The sequence below is a fragment of the Podarcis gaigeae genome (genome assembly GCF_964106915.1).
Source record: "Podarcis gaigeae genome assembly, chromosome: 4".
In the NCBI taxonomy this organism is placed as follows: domain Eukaryota; kingdom Metazoa; phylum Chordata; class Lepidosauria; order Squamata; family Lacertidae; genus Podarcis; species Podarcis gaigeae.
In genome coordinates, this window is record NC_139677.1 from 73,791,052 (window position 1) to 73,808,315 (window position 17,264).

The following is a 17,264-nucleotide window of genomic DNA, read 5'->3' on the forward strand; positions in this document are numbered from 1 at the left end:
ATTCAGACACAAGGAGAAAGATTTTTGATATTAGGAATATACGCCCCAAATGAAGGAAAATCGGAATTTTTCAGGAAGCTGCATGAGATTATGCTGGACTACCTAGACTACAACAACATCATCATGATGGGTGATATGAATGGGGTTGTGTCTGTAAATATGGATAAGTCGCAAAGTGCTAACATAACGAAAGATGGCAGACTACCTAAAACTTTTTTTGAAATGACTGACAATGTGGACTTAATTGACATATGGAGGGTTAAGAACCCCCTAGGAAAAGAAGGGACTTTCTTTTCTGAAGCTCATCTGACATGGACACGAATCGACCAAATATGGATAACTAGAGGACTGGCACCTAAGACTAGAAAGGTGGAAATCTGCCCAAAAACCTGCTCCGACCATAATGCTTTGAAAATGGAACTTAGACTAAATACAACCGGATCCTTCAGATGGAAAATGAATGACACCTTACTAAGGGATGAGAAGATTGTTAAGAAGGCCCAAAAAACTTTAAAGGACTATTTTGAGATAAATTTAAATACCACTGTGGAAAAAAGAATAATCTGGGACGCAAGCAAAGCAGTCATGAGAGGGTTTCTAATACAACAAAACACGATCAAGAAAAAACTCTGGAATGAAAAGAAGGAGAAGATATTGGAAAAAATAAGAGATGGAGAAAAAAAACTAAGATCCAGGCCCAAGTCGAAGGAAGTGCTGAGAGAAGTGAAATTTTTCCAAGCACAATATTTGAAATTGATAAATCAAGAGGTGGAATGGAGAATTAAACAAATGAAACAAAGATCTTTTGAATCAGCAAATAAGTGTGGGAAACTGCTAGCATGGCAGTTGAAAAAGAGACAAAAACTTAATACAGTTACAAATCTAGAGATTGAAGGGAGAATGGTACAGAAACCCGAGGAAATTAGAAAGTGCTTCCAGAGATACTTCAAAGAGCTTTATGCACAAGGGCCACAGAAAGATTCGGAGGTGGACCAATTTCTTAAAACCAACGGATTACAGAAAATACCTCAGGAAATGAGAACAACCCTGAATAGTAATATCACATAGCAAGAAATTGAAAGCGCCATTCAGAACCTCCAATTAGGCAAATCTCCAGGCCCCGATGGACTTACCTCCAAATACTATAAGGTTCTGAAGGACTATTTGATACAACCTTTGTTGGAGGTTTGTAACCAGATTATGGAGGGGAGGAAGGCACCGGAAACGTGGAAAGAAGCCTTCATCACATTGATACCCAAACTAGAAACTGAAAAGACCCAGCTTAAGAACTACCGCCCCATCTCACTCCTAAATGTGGATTACAAAATTTTTGCAGACATTTTGGCAAGTAGGTTTAAAAAAGTGCTTAATGAAGTGATCCATAAGGACCAGGCTGGCTTTCTCCCTGGTAGGCATTTGTTTGGCAACACAAGAAACATTATTGATATTTTGGAGCTTTTACAAACAAAGCTTAACACTAGAGCGGTGCTAATCTTTATTGATGCGGAGAAAGCCTTTGATAATATTTCCTGGATGTTTATGAAGAAAAATTTGGAAGGGATGGGAGTGGGGCGGGGGTTTGAAAATGGAATAGAAGCAATATATTCAGAACAAAAAGCGAAATTGATAGTAAACAATGTGGTGACAGAGGAGTTTAAAATTGAAAAAGGGACACGGCAGGGGTGCCCCCTATCCCCCCTATTGTTTATTTCAGTTCTGGAGGTGCTATTGAACATGATTAGAAAGGACCGGTTGGTACAGGGAATTGAGGTCGGAGTGAAACAATATAAATTGAAAGCATTTGCAGATGACCTGGTATTAACATTGCAGGAGCCTGTCTCTAGTACTAAAAGAGTGTTAGAATTAATCTCGGACTTTGGTCGGGTGGCGGGATTTAAGTTGAACAAGCAAAAAACTAAGGTTTTAGCAAAAAATTTGACAATTACAGAAACAGATGAGTTCGTGAAAGAAACAGAATTAAATGTGGTTAAAAAAGTAAAATACCTAGGGGTGTATCTGACCTCCAAAAATTTGAATCTGTTTAAGGACAACTACGAGAAATGTTGGTCAGAAATCAAAACAGATTTGGAAACGTGGTCAAGATTGAAACTTTCCTTGTTGGGCCGAATAGCAGCTATAAAGATGAATGTATTGCCAAAAATGTTATTTTTGTTTCAGACCCTACAGATCGTGGACAAGGTGGAATGCTTTGGAAGGTGGCAGAAGGATATCTCTAAGTTTGTTTGGCAGGGCAAAAAGCCCCGAATAAAGTTTAAGATATTAACTGATGCGAAAGAAAGAGGGGGATTTGCCCTGCCAGACTTGAGGTTATATTATGAATCCGCAGCCTTCTGCTGGTTGAAAGATTGGATTTTACTGGAAAACACTGATGTCCTAGATCTGGAAGGGTTTGACAATGCTTTTGGGTGGCATGCATATTTGTGGTATGACAAGGTTAAAGTGCACAAATTGTTTAAAAACCACATTGTCAGGAGAGCAATTTTAATGGTCTGGACAAAATATAAAGACTTATTGGAGAGTAAGACTCCGAGGTGGCTCTCACCGGTGGAGGCCAAGGCACGTAAGAGACCTAATATGGAAGCCAATTGGCCTAAATATGAGGAAATTATTGAAAAGATTGGAGACAATTGGAGGTTGCAGAGCTTGGAAAAACTAAAAAACAAGGTGCGAGATTGGTTGCATTATGCACAAATTCAAGAGGTCTTTAAAGTAGACAAGAAGGTTGGATTCCAGGTGGAAAAATCGAAACTAGAGACAGAACTGTTAGAACCAAAAAGTAAACTACTTTCGAGAATGTATAACCTGCTGCTTAAATGGAATACTCAGGATGAGACAGTCAAATCCGCCATGATAAAGTGGGCGCAGGATTTGGGGCATAACATTATGTTTGAAGACTGGGAAAGGTTATGGAACACCGGAATGAAATTTACGGCATGTAGTGCCTTGAAGGAAAACATTATGAAAATGATATACCGGTGGTACATGACCCCAGTCAAGCTTGCTAAGATATATCACCTGTCTGATAACAAATGCTGGAAATGTAAAGAGGCGGAAGGGACATTTTTTCACCTCTGGTGGACCTGCCCGAAAGTGAAGGCCTTTTGGGAAATGATTCATAATGAACTAAAAAAGGTACTTAGATTTACCTTACCTAAGAAACCAGAGGCCTTCCTCCTGGGCATGGTGGACCAGAGAGTGCTTAAGAAGGACAGGACCTTTTTTATGTATGCGACTACAGCAGCAAGGATCCTGATTGCAAGACATTGGAAGACACAAGATTTACCCACACTGGAGGAATGGCACACGCAGTTGATGGACTACATGGAACTGGCCGAAATGACTGGCAGAATCCGAGACTTGGGAGAAGAAACAATCGAGGAGGACTGGAAAAAATTTAAAGACTATTTGGAAAAACATTATAAGTTGTATGAATGTTAAAAAACGCACCTTTTAGGAAATTCTAGCTTCAGTAAGGTTAAATTAAAGAAATGGAAATTAAGGTACAAGAAGTCAGAGATAGAATAATGAAACAACTTTATTGTGTTAAAATGAAAACGTACATGATTTGGGTCATAATATATTTGAAATTGGGTAACATGATAAAATGGAAGATACAATAAGTATTGAAACAAGTTAACAAATTGCAGAGGTTATGTATCACAGAGAATGCAGGGTTGGGAGGACGTGGGGAAGTCCAGTAGATTTGGAAAAAAGAATAAGAAAATTTGTAACTTTCTTTTTCTACTTTTATAATATGCTCTTTATTCTTTTTTCTGTATTTCATAAAACTAATAAAAAATATTATTAAAAAAAAGAAAATGTGTCATTTATCACTTGATTCACTGGTGGTACCTATCATGCTGGGATCACTCTCAGAAACCGGGAATGTCATAGAGAGCAAGAGAGGGCACTTCATACACAGCTGCTATAGTGCTGTACCAACACAACAAGGCAACCAAGATCTAATAAGTCCCTTGAGTGCACCAATACTGCTGATACACCCACTCTGCTACTTTCCCCTTCTAACTGCACCTCTAAAATTGCATCTGATAATCCTCCATAATACGTGACAACATTAAGGAGTATTTTTTTTTATGGGTGTGGACGCAAAAGAAGAGCTGGAAAGCCTCAGTGTACCTGTGGAAGCTCATGAATGGCCCTTTGGGTTCTGTCTCATTGTTATAATGCACAGCAGCTCTCCCTGAATAGAGAGAAAGACATTGTTGCACTAGGCTGCTTGATTATGCACTCAGCTGCTCATTTGACAGCAGACATAAGTCATCTCACATGAGCAATCAACTGGCAAATTGCACTGTGAATGCTAAAATTCTACTGCTGCACGTTGTTTGAAAGTCCTCTGAGAAGGGGGCTTTAGACTGCAAGGTGAGCGACTGCAGAATTCATTCATTCACCTTTTTTAGGGACAGAGGCTGCTTTTTTCAGTTCTACAAAAAGCAACTGCTGATAAGTAAACATTTATCTAAGTGATAATGGCTTTTATTCATTGAGACAGACAGACAGACACATATGATTTATACCTCGGGCTTTTTGTAAAAATAACACTCTCAGGACAAAAACAAGTTAAATAAAATAATAAGGCAACAACAATATTTTAAAAGGCCAATATTTTTAAAGGGCTAGGAAAATGAAGACATCTAGAGAAAGCCTGCCAATCCTGGTATGGTAGCACGGTCCACATTTAGCCATCTGATTACTGCACGAAATAAAATGTATTAGCAGGGTCATTAAGCTAATGACGGCATTAATATACTTTTCAGAAATAATCCATAAAAGAGGCTGGCAAGACTACCAAGATATTTCAGCTAGACTTTACTGAAGTAATTCTGAGTTGCACTCCACAGGTCTTAGATAGGACAGGAAGGTCTTAGACAGGATAGGAAGGTAATTATTATGGAGAGAATAAAGTGTTCAGAAGGGTTTCAGCCCAGCAATTTAATCGTATTTCAGACTTACCAACCAGTTCTTGACAATCTTTGTGAATCAGTGTCTGTTCCGGCAGATCTAGACAGCCATCCCATGATGCCAAACTGTCTCCTTTACCTGCAACATTCAGTGCAATCTAAAAACACATACAAGAGAGGGTGGAAAACCTTCAGTATGTTTCAATCTACACAAGATACAGTTCTTAAGCCTGAATTATTTAAAATTATTCAAGAAAAACATTTTTAAATGCAAATGTAGGAAGCTTTTAAAATTATCTCTTTATAACTTTCAGCATTCTTGAATAATAAACTTCCTTAACGTTTATGTTTAATACAAAGTAACCATTCTAGATCAGACTTGGTGGTTATTTATTCTATTAATGCAAAAAACCATGAAACAATGTTATTCTGTAGCACCTTAGAAACCAAGTAAGTTTGTTTTGGGTATAAGCTTTTGTGTGCATGCACACTTCTTCAGATACATGAAAGCTTATACCCAGAACAAACTTACTTACTTACTCTAAGGTGATACTGGACAATATATACGTGTGTGTGTGTGTGTATACATATATACATATATATATATATATGTGTGTGTATATATATATATATAAAATGTGTCAAACCAACACGGCTACCTACCTGAATCTAGAACAATGTTATTCTGTGCACCTAAATAGCCAAAGCTCACATCCTACTTGTTCTGGTCAAATTAAGGGCCTGGCCACACACTATAAACTAGAGATGTGGAAACTTCTTAAGCCCGAGGGCCATATTCTCTTCCGGGCAACCTTCTGAGGCCCACATGCCAGAAGCAGGCAAGGCCAGAAGCAAAATTGGGCAGAGAAACAAATGTCACTTTTACCTCTGTACAGTAGTACAAAGGCTAATTGTGGAGTAACTAGCCAGACATGCCTTCACCCGGACAAGCAAGAGGTATTGTCAGTTAAAGAACACATCCCAGCCTACTGGACTGTCAAACTGTTTCTGTATCTGTTTATAATACAAAAATGAAACAAATATTTCCCTGGGGTGTAAAGTGAGGGGTGGGCCTGATAGAGAGGCTTGGTTGGAGGGATGAATTTGACTCCTGAGCCTGAAGCTTCCCTGCTCTGTTATTTTCAGAAACATGTAACAGTACCCCAATTCCCTTTTTGAAACAAAAAAGACCATTTCAGGACAGGGGTGACTGGGACCTGAGAAAAAAATGGGGGAATCAGATGCCGGACCCTTTCCCAAATGGCTATTTCTCTGCTTCAGGCGCATTTTCCCAGCTACTTTCCCTCTCTGTAGGATTCAAGAGATGTTTGTCCTTTCAAACATGCATTTGGGACCCCCCTGAAATGCCTTTTGAGGAAGCAATCAAGAAACTGCAAGCTGGGAAAGGAACAAATGTCCTGTTCCTGCGATGCTTCTCCCCGTCGAACAGCACCCTCTGAAGTGACTTCTCCATCTGTGACATGGCCATTATCATACCACTGAACACTTTTGCTTATTATGTGCAGTGAGGCCGTGAAAAGGATGCTGGAGGATACTTCATTTTGCATTTACAACATGAAATGCGGATGCTTAAAACAAAGGATGCCATAAAGTTAACTTCTATTGTTGCGCTTTCTTGTAAAAAAGAAGCAATTATTGGATTTTAAAACACATACACACACCAAGTATGAACCAAAATACAACTGAGACTGTTAGCTTTATAATGATAACATTTATGAGGTGAAGGGCCCCCTCTAAGTGGTTCCTGTCTCTTTTGAAAGAGACCAAGAACTCAAGACAAATTACTACCTCTCAAAAAAAGGCCTTACCTTCCAGACCTTGGCTCTTAGGTCATCAGGCAAAGGTCTCCCTTGAATTATGTTTCGGACTGTTTCAAGATCACAACCACCTTCTTCTAGAGCTTCTGCAAGGTCATTCTCCCTGGAAAAGTTGTCTTAAATAAGATTATGTGAATTTAAAGCACCTCAACATGTTCATCTCTTAGTACAGGCTTAATTATTATTTCTTATTACCCCAAAGTGACGTGCAAAATATTTCCCACAAAGCTTAAAAAAGCCCAGTTAAAAACACCCCCACACCCCTGATGTACTTAAAACCAATATGAAGTGGGCACTCGTTGCTTAATGGGGGGGGGAGAGATGCAGAGATGTATCACACAGTGGTTTAGCAAGCTGTTCTGTGAAGTGCCTCCCCCCTCAGAAGAGGGGCTTAGTACTAGCTGTGAGGGGATAAGTGAGATGGTGGGTGAGGTGTAAAGGGATGGAGAGTTTGGTCAAGTATTGGGGGAAGGGTTAGGGTTGGCAAAGGATAGGCAAAGCTGGCAAGCAGAGTGAGCAGAGGTAACAGCCCCTAGTAATTTGCCTATAAATAGAAGTATGCATGATTCAAGTTCCATCTCATTTGAAATGAAGCACCTTAGATATTATATTCATCCTTCTGAAAATGAGACATGCTTTAGATTATATTTTAATAATCTGCCTTGTGGGTATGGGCATGTGCCGAAAGGGGTGGTGGAAAGAGATTAAAGAAACACTGAAATATTTATGGCACAAATCTTAAGTGGTTTGATCCAGAGTTAAGCATGTAACTAGGTTGGTAGAAGCCAACTACCTCATTTCTCTGCCCCATGTCAGTCAACCCAGGCTCCTGAAAATGGTCCGCCAAGGGGTGGAAGACTCTCCTGAATAGTACTGAGTATATGAGGGACGCGGGTGGCACTGTGGGTAAAACCTCAGCGCCTAGGACTTGCCGATCGCTTGGTCGGCGGTTCGAATCCCTGCGGCAGGGTGAGCTCCTGTCGTTCGGTCCCAGTTCCTGCCCACCTAGCAGTTCGAAAGCACCCCTAAGTGCAAGTAGATAAATAGGTACCATTTTATAGCGGGAAGGTAAATGGTGTTTCCGTGTGCTGCGCTGGTGCTGGCTCGCCAGAGCAGCTTCGTCACGCTGGCCACGTGACCCAAAAGTGTCTTCGGACAGCGCTGGCTCCTGGCCTCTTAAGCGAGATGAGCGCGCAACCCTAGAGTCGGACATGACTGGCCCGTACGGGCAGGGGTACCTTTGCCTTTTTACTGAGTATATAGCACAGCAGCTGAGAGAGAAGAAAGAATCCCTGAAAACTGGCAGCTTCTGTAAGCTGGAACTCCCTTCTTGGAAAGCACCCCCACCCAAATTTCCCTTTTCTATAGCCTCAGGAACTACTACTTACCTTTAAAAAGTGGGGAGGGGGAGTTCTGCCTCTGGGGAGCCACCAATGGGGGCAAAGGTTTAACAGCACAGAAAAGAGGGTTCCTGAGTGCTAATACCTTCTGGTGATGGCAGCAACCCAAAGGGATAAGAGGCCCCTTTTATAGATATGAAGAGGGCTTTTCTCCCCATTTTTATATCCCACTGCAGCCTGCCTATGGAGACGAAACTGCCCCCCCCACTCATAGGCAGAGAATGGGACAACCTACACACACACACACCAGTGTGTGTGTGTGTGTGTGTGTGTGTGTGTGTGTGAGAGAGAGAGAGAGAGAGAGAGAGAGAGAGAGAGGTCTATATCTGTGCTGTATGTGTGGCAAGTATGACTGCATGTGTGTACACATGTATGTGTGACTGTGTGTACACACGTAATGCATATGGCCCTCAATACAACCCTTGAGCTGAAAAGGTTTAGAAATTAACAGTGGTTTTCGTAGACCCTTAGTGGTAAAACGGCTGTACTCAAAATAATATTGATTTGTCAAGATGTAATGAAATGGGGGTGAAAAAAGCAAGAAAAGAAGAGCTCTGGGGGTGATTTTATTAGTATATACTATACTGTACTATATCATGCTAACATAAACTGTACTATCTTGCTGTTGGGAGAAGGCAATGGTTCCCCTGCTGTTCTTATTCAGCAGCGTATGAACTTATTATTATTGCTTGCTAAGCCAAAGTAGGATCTCTTTCATCTTTTAATTATTTCACTATAATGAACACCTGTTTTGGAACAACTCATTGATCAGCCAGCTGGAACCTTGGAAAATTAATCTCCTCCTAGGCTGCTGAAGCGCTTATTCATATACTCCTCAGAGATGTACCGGTAATGATGCTTTTATCTCTCCTCTCTTAATAATAGTCACTCATTGCTTCTGCCTATATTCTCAAGAGAGTCCTGTTATAAAAACACTGCATGAATTCTGAGAACCTATGTTCTATGTATTTCCTCCAGTAACGCATGTGTTAAGAGCACAGCAGCCAGTTCAACAAGTTATACGCTGACTTTGATGTGCCAGCGCATTTGGTCTCCTTCGGCTCACACCCAGAACTTCCTTGCCAATCACCTTTTCCCAAAGCCCAGGCAAATAGCTCTTCTGTTAGGGTCAACCCTCAAAAAGCAGCCCTTCGCTTTACGGTGCCTTCCATAATTTAAGATTGCCAATGAAACTACAGTATTATTTGGAAATTATTACCTTCAAATGTGAAAAACTTGACTGAGTCTTGGAAAATTCTCACAGAATTTACCGTAGTTAGTTCCATTGTACTAATAACCACATTTTAACAACAATAAGGAAGCTCAGACACATTCTTAACTACCACTGGAAATTCCCTCAACTACAGTCTGATGGTGGTTGGAGCGTAACCACCTCTTCCATTTCATCATGTCTGCCTTATTCAGTTCTCAGTCCTGCATTCCTCATGGCCACCACAAATGTTTGTTTCTCCCATGTGAGCCTGATTCATGTGCGTAAAAGAGGAACTTCCACAATCCTCCATTCTATTACATGTGTGCTTTGCGTTGCTCTCTGCTGGACTATCATCAATTATTATGATAAAGATCCATGTGTTTGAGGAAGAAAATGAGACCATGCAGATCGCTTCTGTTCAAAATTCCAACTAGCCAGCCATGTTCTGTTCTGTGATACTCAGTTACATTTCCCCCCCACCCTCCAGTTTTCAATTTTTTTTGCTCCAACTATTAGTCAGTATTCTATGCCCACTGAACTTACACAAAAGTGAATTCAGCTTTTCTGCGTAGCTAGTTTAGCATAGTGGCTAAGAGCCCAAGTTACAAATGAAAAGGTCCCTGGTTTGAAACTTGTCTCCACTGTGACCTCCTAAGGTGGCCACTGTGCCTCAGTCTTAATCTTCCCATCTGCAATATGGGGATTAATAATACTGACTTACTTTACAGTGTTGTTGTAAGTATTGCTTTACACATTTGAAAGTGCTATACAAATGTTAAGTATTGTTGTTGTTGCTTTTCTTCTTTAAAAAAAAAGCCAGGCAGCAGGCGCGGGTCTCAAACCGCTGGAAGCGATTGGGGGATCCAAGCAATGTGTTGGTCGATGGAAACACTGGGCTAAGCTGGCCCCAAGTATTGTTGTTGTTATCTTTATGCAGTACAGTGGTGCCTCGGGTTAAGTACTTAATTCGTTCCGGAGGTCCGTTCTTAACCTGAAACTGTTCTTAACCTGAAGCACCACTTTAGCTAATGGGGCCTCCCGCTGCTGCCGCGCCGTCGGAGCACAATTTCTGTTCTCACCCTGAAGCAAAGTTCTTAACCCAAGGTTCTATTTCTGGGTTAGCGGAGCCTGAAGCATATGTAACCCGAGGTACCACTGCAGTTTGGTATTCCATGAATGAGTATTTTACTTTTAAAACTGTACTATTGTGAGACTCCTTATTCCTGCATATTTCCAGTAATTTAATGGAATTCCAAAGGAAGGAGTTGATGAGGGCCAGGGAAATGTTGCACATAAAAGCTGCATTCTAACACTTTTAATACCCTTTTCACTAACAGTTTCACAATGATTTTCTTCTGCTTTTTACATCTTATTTCCCAACTCTTCTTGACATAATTTCTCATTTAAAAAATATTTGCTAAATACCCATTTCGTGTTTTATCTGTTTAGCGAAGGGACAGGGAGTAAGAAAAATAGGCATGATTCTGTTCCAAATTACCAGAACAACACTGGTGCATGAGATAAAGCTAGCAGGCTACTGTCCAAACAGAATTCTCTACATGACTGGCCACATTAAGGCAAAATGCACAGTACGAATGATTTTTAGAGAGCTAGTTACTACTTTAAGCAAAATGGACCAAGCCCATATGTTACACTTGAAAAAAGTCGGCTCCTAACCCTTAAAAAGCTGCTACTGGAGTCTAGACATTTTAATTCCCTCCAATCCATGCAGAGTAGGTTCCTAAAAATCTTACCCTGGGTCATTTAAAAAAAGGGAAGCACTTCATTTTGATTCCCTGAAACGTAAAGATTCAAGAACTCTGCCACAGTCACTCTCTCAGACATGGAAACTCAAGTACATTTTCTGAAACATGAACATGAGCTAAAATTTCCAAAGTGTTTTTGGTAATTGGTAGTATTCATATCAGGTACTCTTTGTCTTTATAACAATGAGGATTTTGCCTAAGACCTCCCACAATGGATTAATACATTCCCCAAAACACATATTGCTAGAAATTTGGTGACAACCATGAATTCTGGCATGTGCCTAGAATATAAAATTTCTGGATTCTAGCAGAGATCCTTATATTCTTTTGGGGTTGCATGTACTGTATATGAAGAACTTAAGAACTCCAAGAAGTCTATCTCCAGGAAGTCACAATTGCAGGACCATAACAGACAAGTTCAATCCTGGAGGTGACCCTAGAATAAAACAATTTGTATGCTAGTGCTTAGCCCTGACTTTCATTAGCGCCATTAGTTTTTGCACCTTCTACCCAATACTTCTCTCCGAACCACGCTTATCCAATGTACTTCTGTGTTTGTTAAAAAGTAAGCAGAAAAGACTGTAAAGACCTTCCAACATCACAATGCCCTTTGGAATTCTCCAGCAGTCTTTGCTTACGTTATAACCTCCAAACTCATTTGCTCATCGTCATATCACACAGTACACCTATTTCTTGTCTCATCCATCTAGTACAAACTTTGCCACAGTAAAGTTACAACTTGTAGGCTTTATCTCAGAATGCGCTTGACAATGTTATAAACAAGTGGCAACATGCTTAATATTGCTGAGTAAGAGATACTAATAACTAAGTGCATCATTTACATTGTGACATGACAAATGCTTAATAAATAACAGACCCCATTCAACCTCCCTGCAAACTTTGTCCAAATAAATCAGAATGAATGTTCAATAAACAGGTTGACTAGAAGCAACCTGTGATAAATGAAGTTTGAGGTCTGCTCAAACATGGAGTGCTACTCTAATTCAGTATATGGCTGCACATTAAATCTTTTTGAACCCAGACTGGAATTTGGAAGCAATCCCATTATAAAGAAAGCTGGACTCTCCATTTGTGACATAAAGCAAAACAAAAGGTCTAGTATTTAAGTCTAAAAATTAACTTTTTAGATAGAAACTCCTTGAAACAGCCACTCACTAGAAATCATAAAGGAGAGTAATCATGCACCAAATTTAGCCAACTTGAATATTCTGACACCAGTGGATAGTGAACCTGACATGGGGTAAATTTTCCCATACCTAAAGAAATCTAGAAGAACAGATAATTTGGCATTAATTACTGTAAGCTACATTGTATATGTAGCTTACAGTAATTAACGCCAAATTAATTAAAGCGAAGACTGTTTATGCACAGGCAAAAGATGCACCAAATATATAAGTCACAATCATTCAGTGAAAGGACAAAACTAAAGATCATTTTTATGTATACTATCCAATCAGGTGAGACCAGATTCTATTCATAACAGCAGCAAGGTGTGGATGTGTATTCTCTAAGGCTCTAATCCAAATAAACAAGCAACCAGTCATGCTGCAGAGTATAAGTTCTGTGGAATGTCCTCCTGTCAGATGTCAAGGAAATAAACTACTATCTGACTTTTAGAAGGCATCTGAAGGGAAGTTTTTAATGTTTGATGTTTTAATTTGTTGGAAGCCGCCCAGAGTGGCTGGGGCAACCTAGTCAGATGGGTGCCATATAGATAATAACTTATTATAATTAGAATTATTATTACTCAGAAACTGGGTCAGCTGAATTTAGAGGGCGTTACTTCTATGATAATATGGGAAAGATCCAAGCATATTAGTATCATAGCAGTTTTGTAGAAAGAAAAAGTTTGAACAAAAGTCCACTCCAAATTAAAGTTAGAAAAGATGAACTCGCTTAGACAGTTTCCTGAAACTGAGTTGAAAACTGCCAAGAACATGAATTCAGATTTTAAAACAATTGACACCACAGTAACTAAAATGAAAATACGTTAGGCACACACATTGGGCTGGATCATAAGGTAAAAAGGTAAAGGTACCCCTGCCCGTACGGGCCAGTCTTGACAGACTCTGGGGTTGTGCGCCCATCTCACTTAAGAGGCCAGGGGCCAGCGCTGTCCAGAGACACTTCCGGGTCACGTGGCCAGCGTGACAAAGCTGCATCTGGCGAGCCAGAGCCGCACATGGAAACGCCGTTTACCTTCCCGCTGGTAAGCGGTCCCTATTTATCTACTTGCACCCGGAGGTGCTTTCGAACTGCTAGGTTGGCAGGCGCTGGGACCGAGCAGTGGGAGCGCACCCCGCCGCAGGGATTCGAACCGCCGACCTTTTGATCGGCAAGTCCTAGGCGCTGAGGCTTTAACCCACAGCGCCACCTGCGTCCCTGGGCTGGATCATACAGACCCAATAAAAATTAAGTCAGGCATGTCTTTAGTGTGAACCCTTAAGAAATGCCATGCTGAATGAGACGGAGATCCGGCTAACTTTGCATTATTCTAGTCACACCAGCAGCCAGCCAGAAGCGTGTGAGATGCTCACAGGCAAAGCATCCAGTAACTGGAGCCTCTGCATAGGGAGCGCCATTCAGCCACAGTTACTAGTGGGGAACAGCAGTCATGATAAACAGTAGCAAACCGGGGTCGGGGAGGAGAGTCCAAGGTGCTCAGCTGTAAACCTCGCCGGGTGGACCTTGATCCAGCTCAGCTCTCAGCCCAAACTGAACCACAGGGCTGCTGAGGTGGTGTGCAGGAAGCTGCTTGAAAGAAGGGCGTTCCGGATAACCCAATGCGATAATAGCCCCGATCCCAGATCCAGATCCCTCCGCCCCCCCCCTTGAGAAATGCCTCCTTGTTTCGAAGGAGCCTGGGTTTAAGGGGTGGGGTGGGGATGGATCCCAGCCTTGGCTTTAAGCCCAGCTTGACAGCTCGTCCTCCTTCTCCATCGGGAGCGAGCAGGGGCAAGCCGAGAGGAATGGGGGGCTGCGGGTGCGGAGAGCCCTGCCTGCTCCCTCCAGACACCGGCCCTTGCGGAGGGAAGAGGCAGAAGGGACCTGGAGTCGGTCGGCTCCAGCACCCGCGGCCGGCCAGAGGGCTTCGGGCTGGGGCTGCCCAGAGCCTACAGGCATTCCGGGCGGGGCAGTTTCTGTGACGAGAGGCGGCGAAGGTGGGAAAAGCGACCCCCGCCCCCCTCCGGAGAACTCCATTAACCGATGGATTGTCCAACTCACCAGCTTCTCGGTGGGAGCGCTTCCTCCGCTCCCGCCATAGCTGTTGACGTGCCCCACCACCGAAGCCGTAAAGCGCGGCCGACATTGCCAAGGTTTTCTGTCGCAACCCCTCCTCCTTGCGACACGGCTGCCGTAAAGCGAAGCATTCGCGCATAGACTTACGGTAAAGGAAGTGGCGCACAGCCTTTAGGTTACGAGTCCCCTTTGCAAGCTCTTTCCCCACCCCGCTTTTCGTTCGTGTGTTTGGTTTTGTCCCTGGACAGAAGTGTTTCTGTTTCCCCATAAGGGAAAAATATATATATAGAGAGAGAGGTATCCATTATTTTATTTATTCATTGTATTTCATTCAAATGAATCCCAAAGCAGCTTACAAGCAATAAACAAGTATGATAGAACATAATACAGAACACCACACATCCGGCATAAATAATGTATATAATGATATAATATAAAAAATAAATAATGTAGTATAATTAACATCGTAAGCGAAACGATTGCAACCTATAAAGCACTGCTAGCAAAGCAACAACTAGATATCAGAATTAGAGCAAAAGTCATATTACACGATTATCCAATCAGTGCACCATCTATTAGTGATGTTGTGAGAAGGATGCACCCCCAAAATGTGGACACTGGTGCTTTCAAAAGGGGACTGACTTTTGCATTGTAAACGGCTTGTCGCGATACTGTATTGCAAATGGTTCTCCAGCAATAGGGCTGGTGTGAGTGAGAGAGAAAAACCAACATGATTTTTCCAAGGAAGGCTAAATCTGAATTAAACTTGGGGTGGCACTTTGACGTCGCGCGGCCGCTACGGGGGAAAAACAACCCCTTGAATATGCGAGGAGCACTGATCCCACAATATACTCCTCTCTAGAGGACCCTTTTATGAACCCTTTGCAAGTATTACCGCTCCCGGACCAGCACCCCGCGGACAAACGCCCGCATCCTAAAGCCGCTTATTCACAAGCAAAGCACGCGGAGGCGGAGCGACGACCACGCGGCTCCGGAGTAAGGCTTCCTCCTCTTCCCGAGGGCGGCGCCGCGCTCGTTGCTCGGGACGCCTGCGGAGGCTCCGTCCCACACCCGCCTCTCGGGGCGGACCTCCAGCCGGCGGCTTCCTCCGCTCCTCCCCCTTCTCAGCCCTTGGTAGGAGCGGCGTGGCCTCCGGAGGACCTGCAGCATGGGGGACACTCTAGACCAGCGTTTCCCAACCTTGGGCCTCCAGCTGCTTTTGGACTACAACTCCCATCATCCTTAGCTAGCAAGACCAGTGGTCAAAGATGATGGGAATTGTAGTCCAAAAGCAGCTGGAAGCCCAAGGTTGGGAAACACTGCTCTAGACGAGCCCTGGTGGGAACCACGTGAAGGCAGCGGCAGCAGTCCAGGTACCGAGCAGTGACTGAGGAAGTCAAAAAGCAAAAGCCTTGCTTTGCCTCAGACTTTCTTTTGGCCGTCTTAGAGTTTGGTTGGCCGCCTGTCGTGGATGTTTCAGTTCAGATTCCTGCATTGCAGGGGGTTGGGCTAGAATGACCCTCTCGGTCTAGGGTCTCTTCCAACTCTCTGACTTTCCTTTCTCGCTCTCTCTCCTCTACATATTTTGTCTCCACTTGGGCAAAGCAACTCAAATCTTCGCTTTCCAGCCCCAACCTCTGATTTATTGCGCTCTCTTCACTGTTAGAGTTTTCCTCCTGGTGAGATGTGGGGCTAGTGCCGGATTTAAGCATAAACTAAAGAAGCTATAGCTTAGGGCCCTACTCTGTTGGGGCCCCCCAAAAAATTAAAGGGAAAAAACAACTGGATGTACATTTCCAAAATATAGGATAAAAACAAATAAAATAAAACTTACATACAGCAGCAGTGTTTAGTGTTGTGTAGGCTCCTGTTTGTTATGTGCAAGTGGCTTTAGATACCTATTAGGTCCATAAATTACCATATAGCATATATTCAACACAAAAAACAGCAACAATTTGTTGTTGACACAGGACAGCTGGACATATAAAGGGCCTCATTACCTTCAGTAGCTTAGGGCCTCATCAAACTTAAATCCACTGCTGTTTTGCTAGAGCAGGCACCCCCAAACTCACCCTCCAGATGTTTTGGACTACAACTCCCATCATCCCTAGCTAACAGGACCCAGTGGTCAAGGATGATGGGAATTGTAGCCCCAAAACATCTGGAGGGCCGAGTTTGGGGATCCCTGTGCTAGAGTTTTCCTCCCGGTGAGATGTGGGGTGTTAGGATAATGGCCCCAAACCAATAAAATGCATTTTAAAAACAAATGAATAAACAGTGTTAAACTGCCTGCTAGGTTTCTGACTGGGATTTGTTCTTCAGCTGAGCTGAGGAGGGACTTGTCTCCCTTCAGCCCCTTTACGAAAAGAGCTTGGGCACACTGCACTTTTTGAAACCAATTTGGCTTCCAACTAGCCTGTGAAACAGGTGGCACGAATGAAAAGCTGAAGTGACCTTTCAGGAGGAGTGAAACTGGAAGCAGATCCCCTTATAAAAAGGCCTTGAAGCTTTAAGGGTTTAAGGACTGCTGCTTATGAGGGGGATAAATATAAAAGGGGGTGGAGGGTACAGTTCTCAGGGACATATGGTTGACCCCTTTCGTGGGTTTCATTCTGGAGACTTGGTTGATGGAAATGTGTAGGAATCCTGTGAAAGAATGAGTATGTAAAATGTGTACATGTGATTGGGCATATATGTAACGTTTGCATGGTGAACATGCATACCCATCACCTGCATCTAATCTCTGGCCTTTGGTTACATAAATATATGCCTAATATATTGAAGAGGGTCTTCTTGACGTAACAAAAGACCAGGGTTCTCACTTATGAAGACAGAGAAGGGAT

General features: G+C 42.5%; 1 protein-coding gene and 1 long non-coding RNA gene across 8 annotated transcripts in view; one reads left to right on the forward strand and one right to left on the reverse strand.

The window, feature by feature from the left end:
* TBC1D23 (TBC1 domain family member 23) overlaps positions 1-14,575 on the reverse strand; it is a 37,481-nt gene extending 22,906 nt beyond the window's left edge. For 4 of the 7 annotated variants that reach the window (XR_014563585.1, XR_014563586.1, XM_083736606.1 and 1 more), the window contains exons 1-3: positions 14,407-14,567; positions 6,773-6,884; positions 4,996-5,101 (exon numbers count right to left, since the gene is read on the reverse strand). Coding sequence is in view for 4 of the 7 variants with exons in the window: in XM_083736606.1 (XP_083592732.1) it covers positions 4,996-5,101; positions 6,773-6,884; positions 14,407-14,552 (364 nt within the window). In the remaining 3 variants the exon portion in view is untranslated. Of the gene's footprint in view, positions 1-4,995; positions 5,102-6,772; positions 6,898-14,406 lie in introns of all 7 variants that reach the window. The other 3 variants (XR_014563584.1, XM_083736605.1, XM_083736603.1) reach the window with 1 other exon arrangement.
* Positions 6,938-10,192, forward strand: LOC310844024. Its single transcript, XR_014563892.1, has 2 exons — positions 6,938-7,675; positions 8,053-10,192. It is a non-coding gene; the product is annotated as an uncharacterized lncRNA (long non-coding RNA).
* Positions 14,576-17,264: the final 2,689 nt, after the last annotated feature.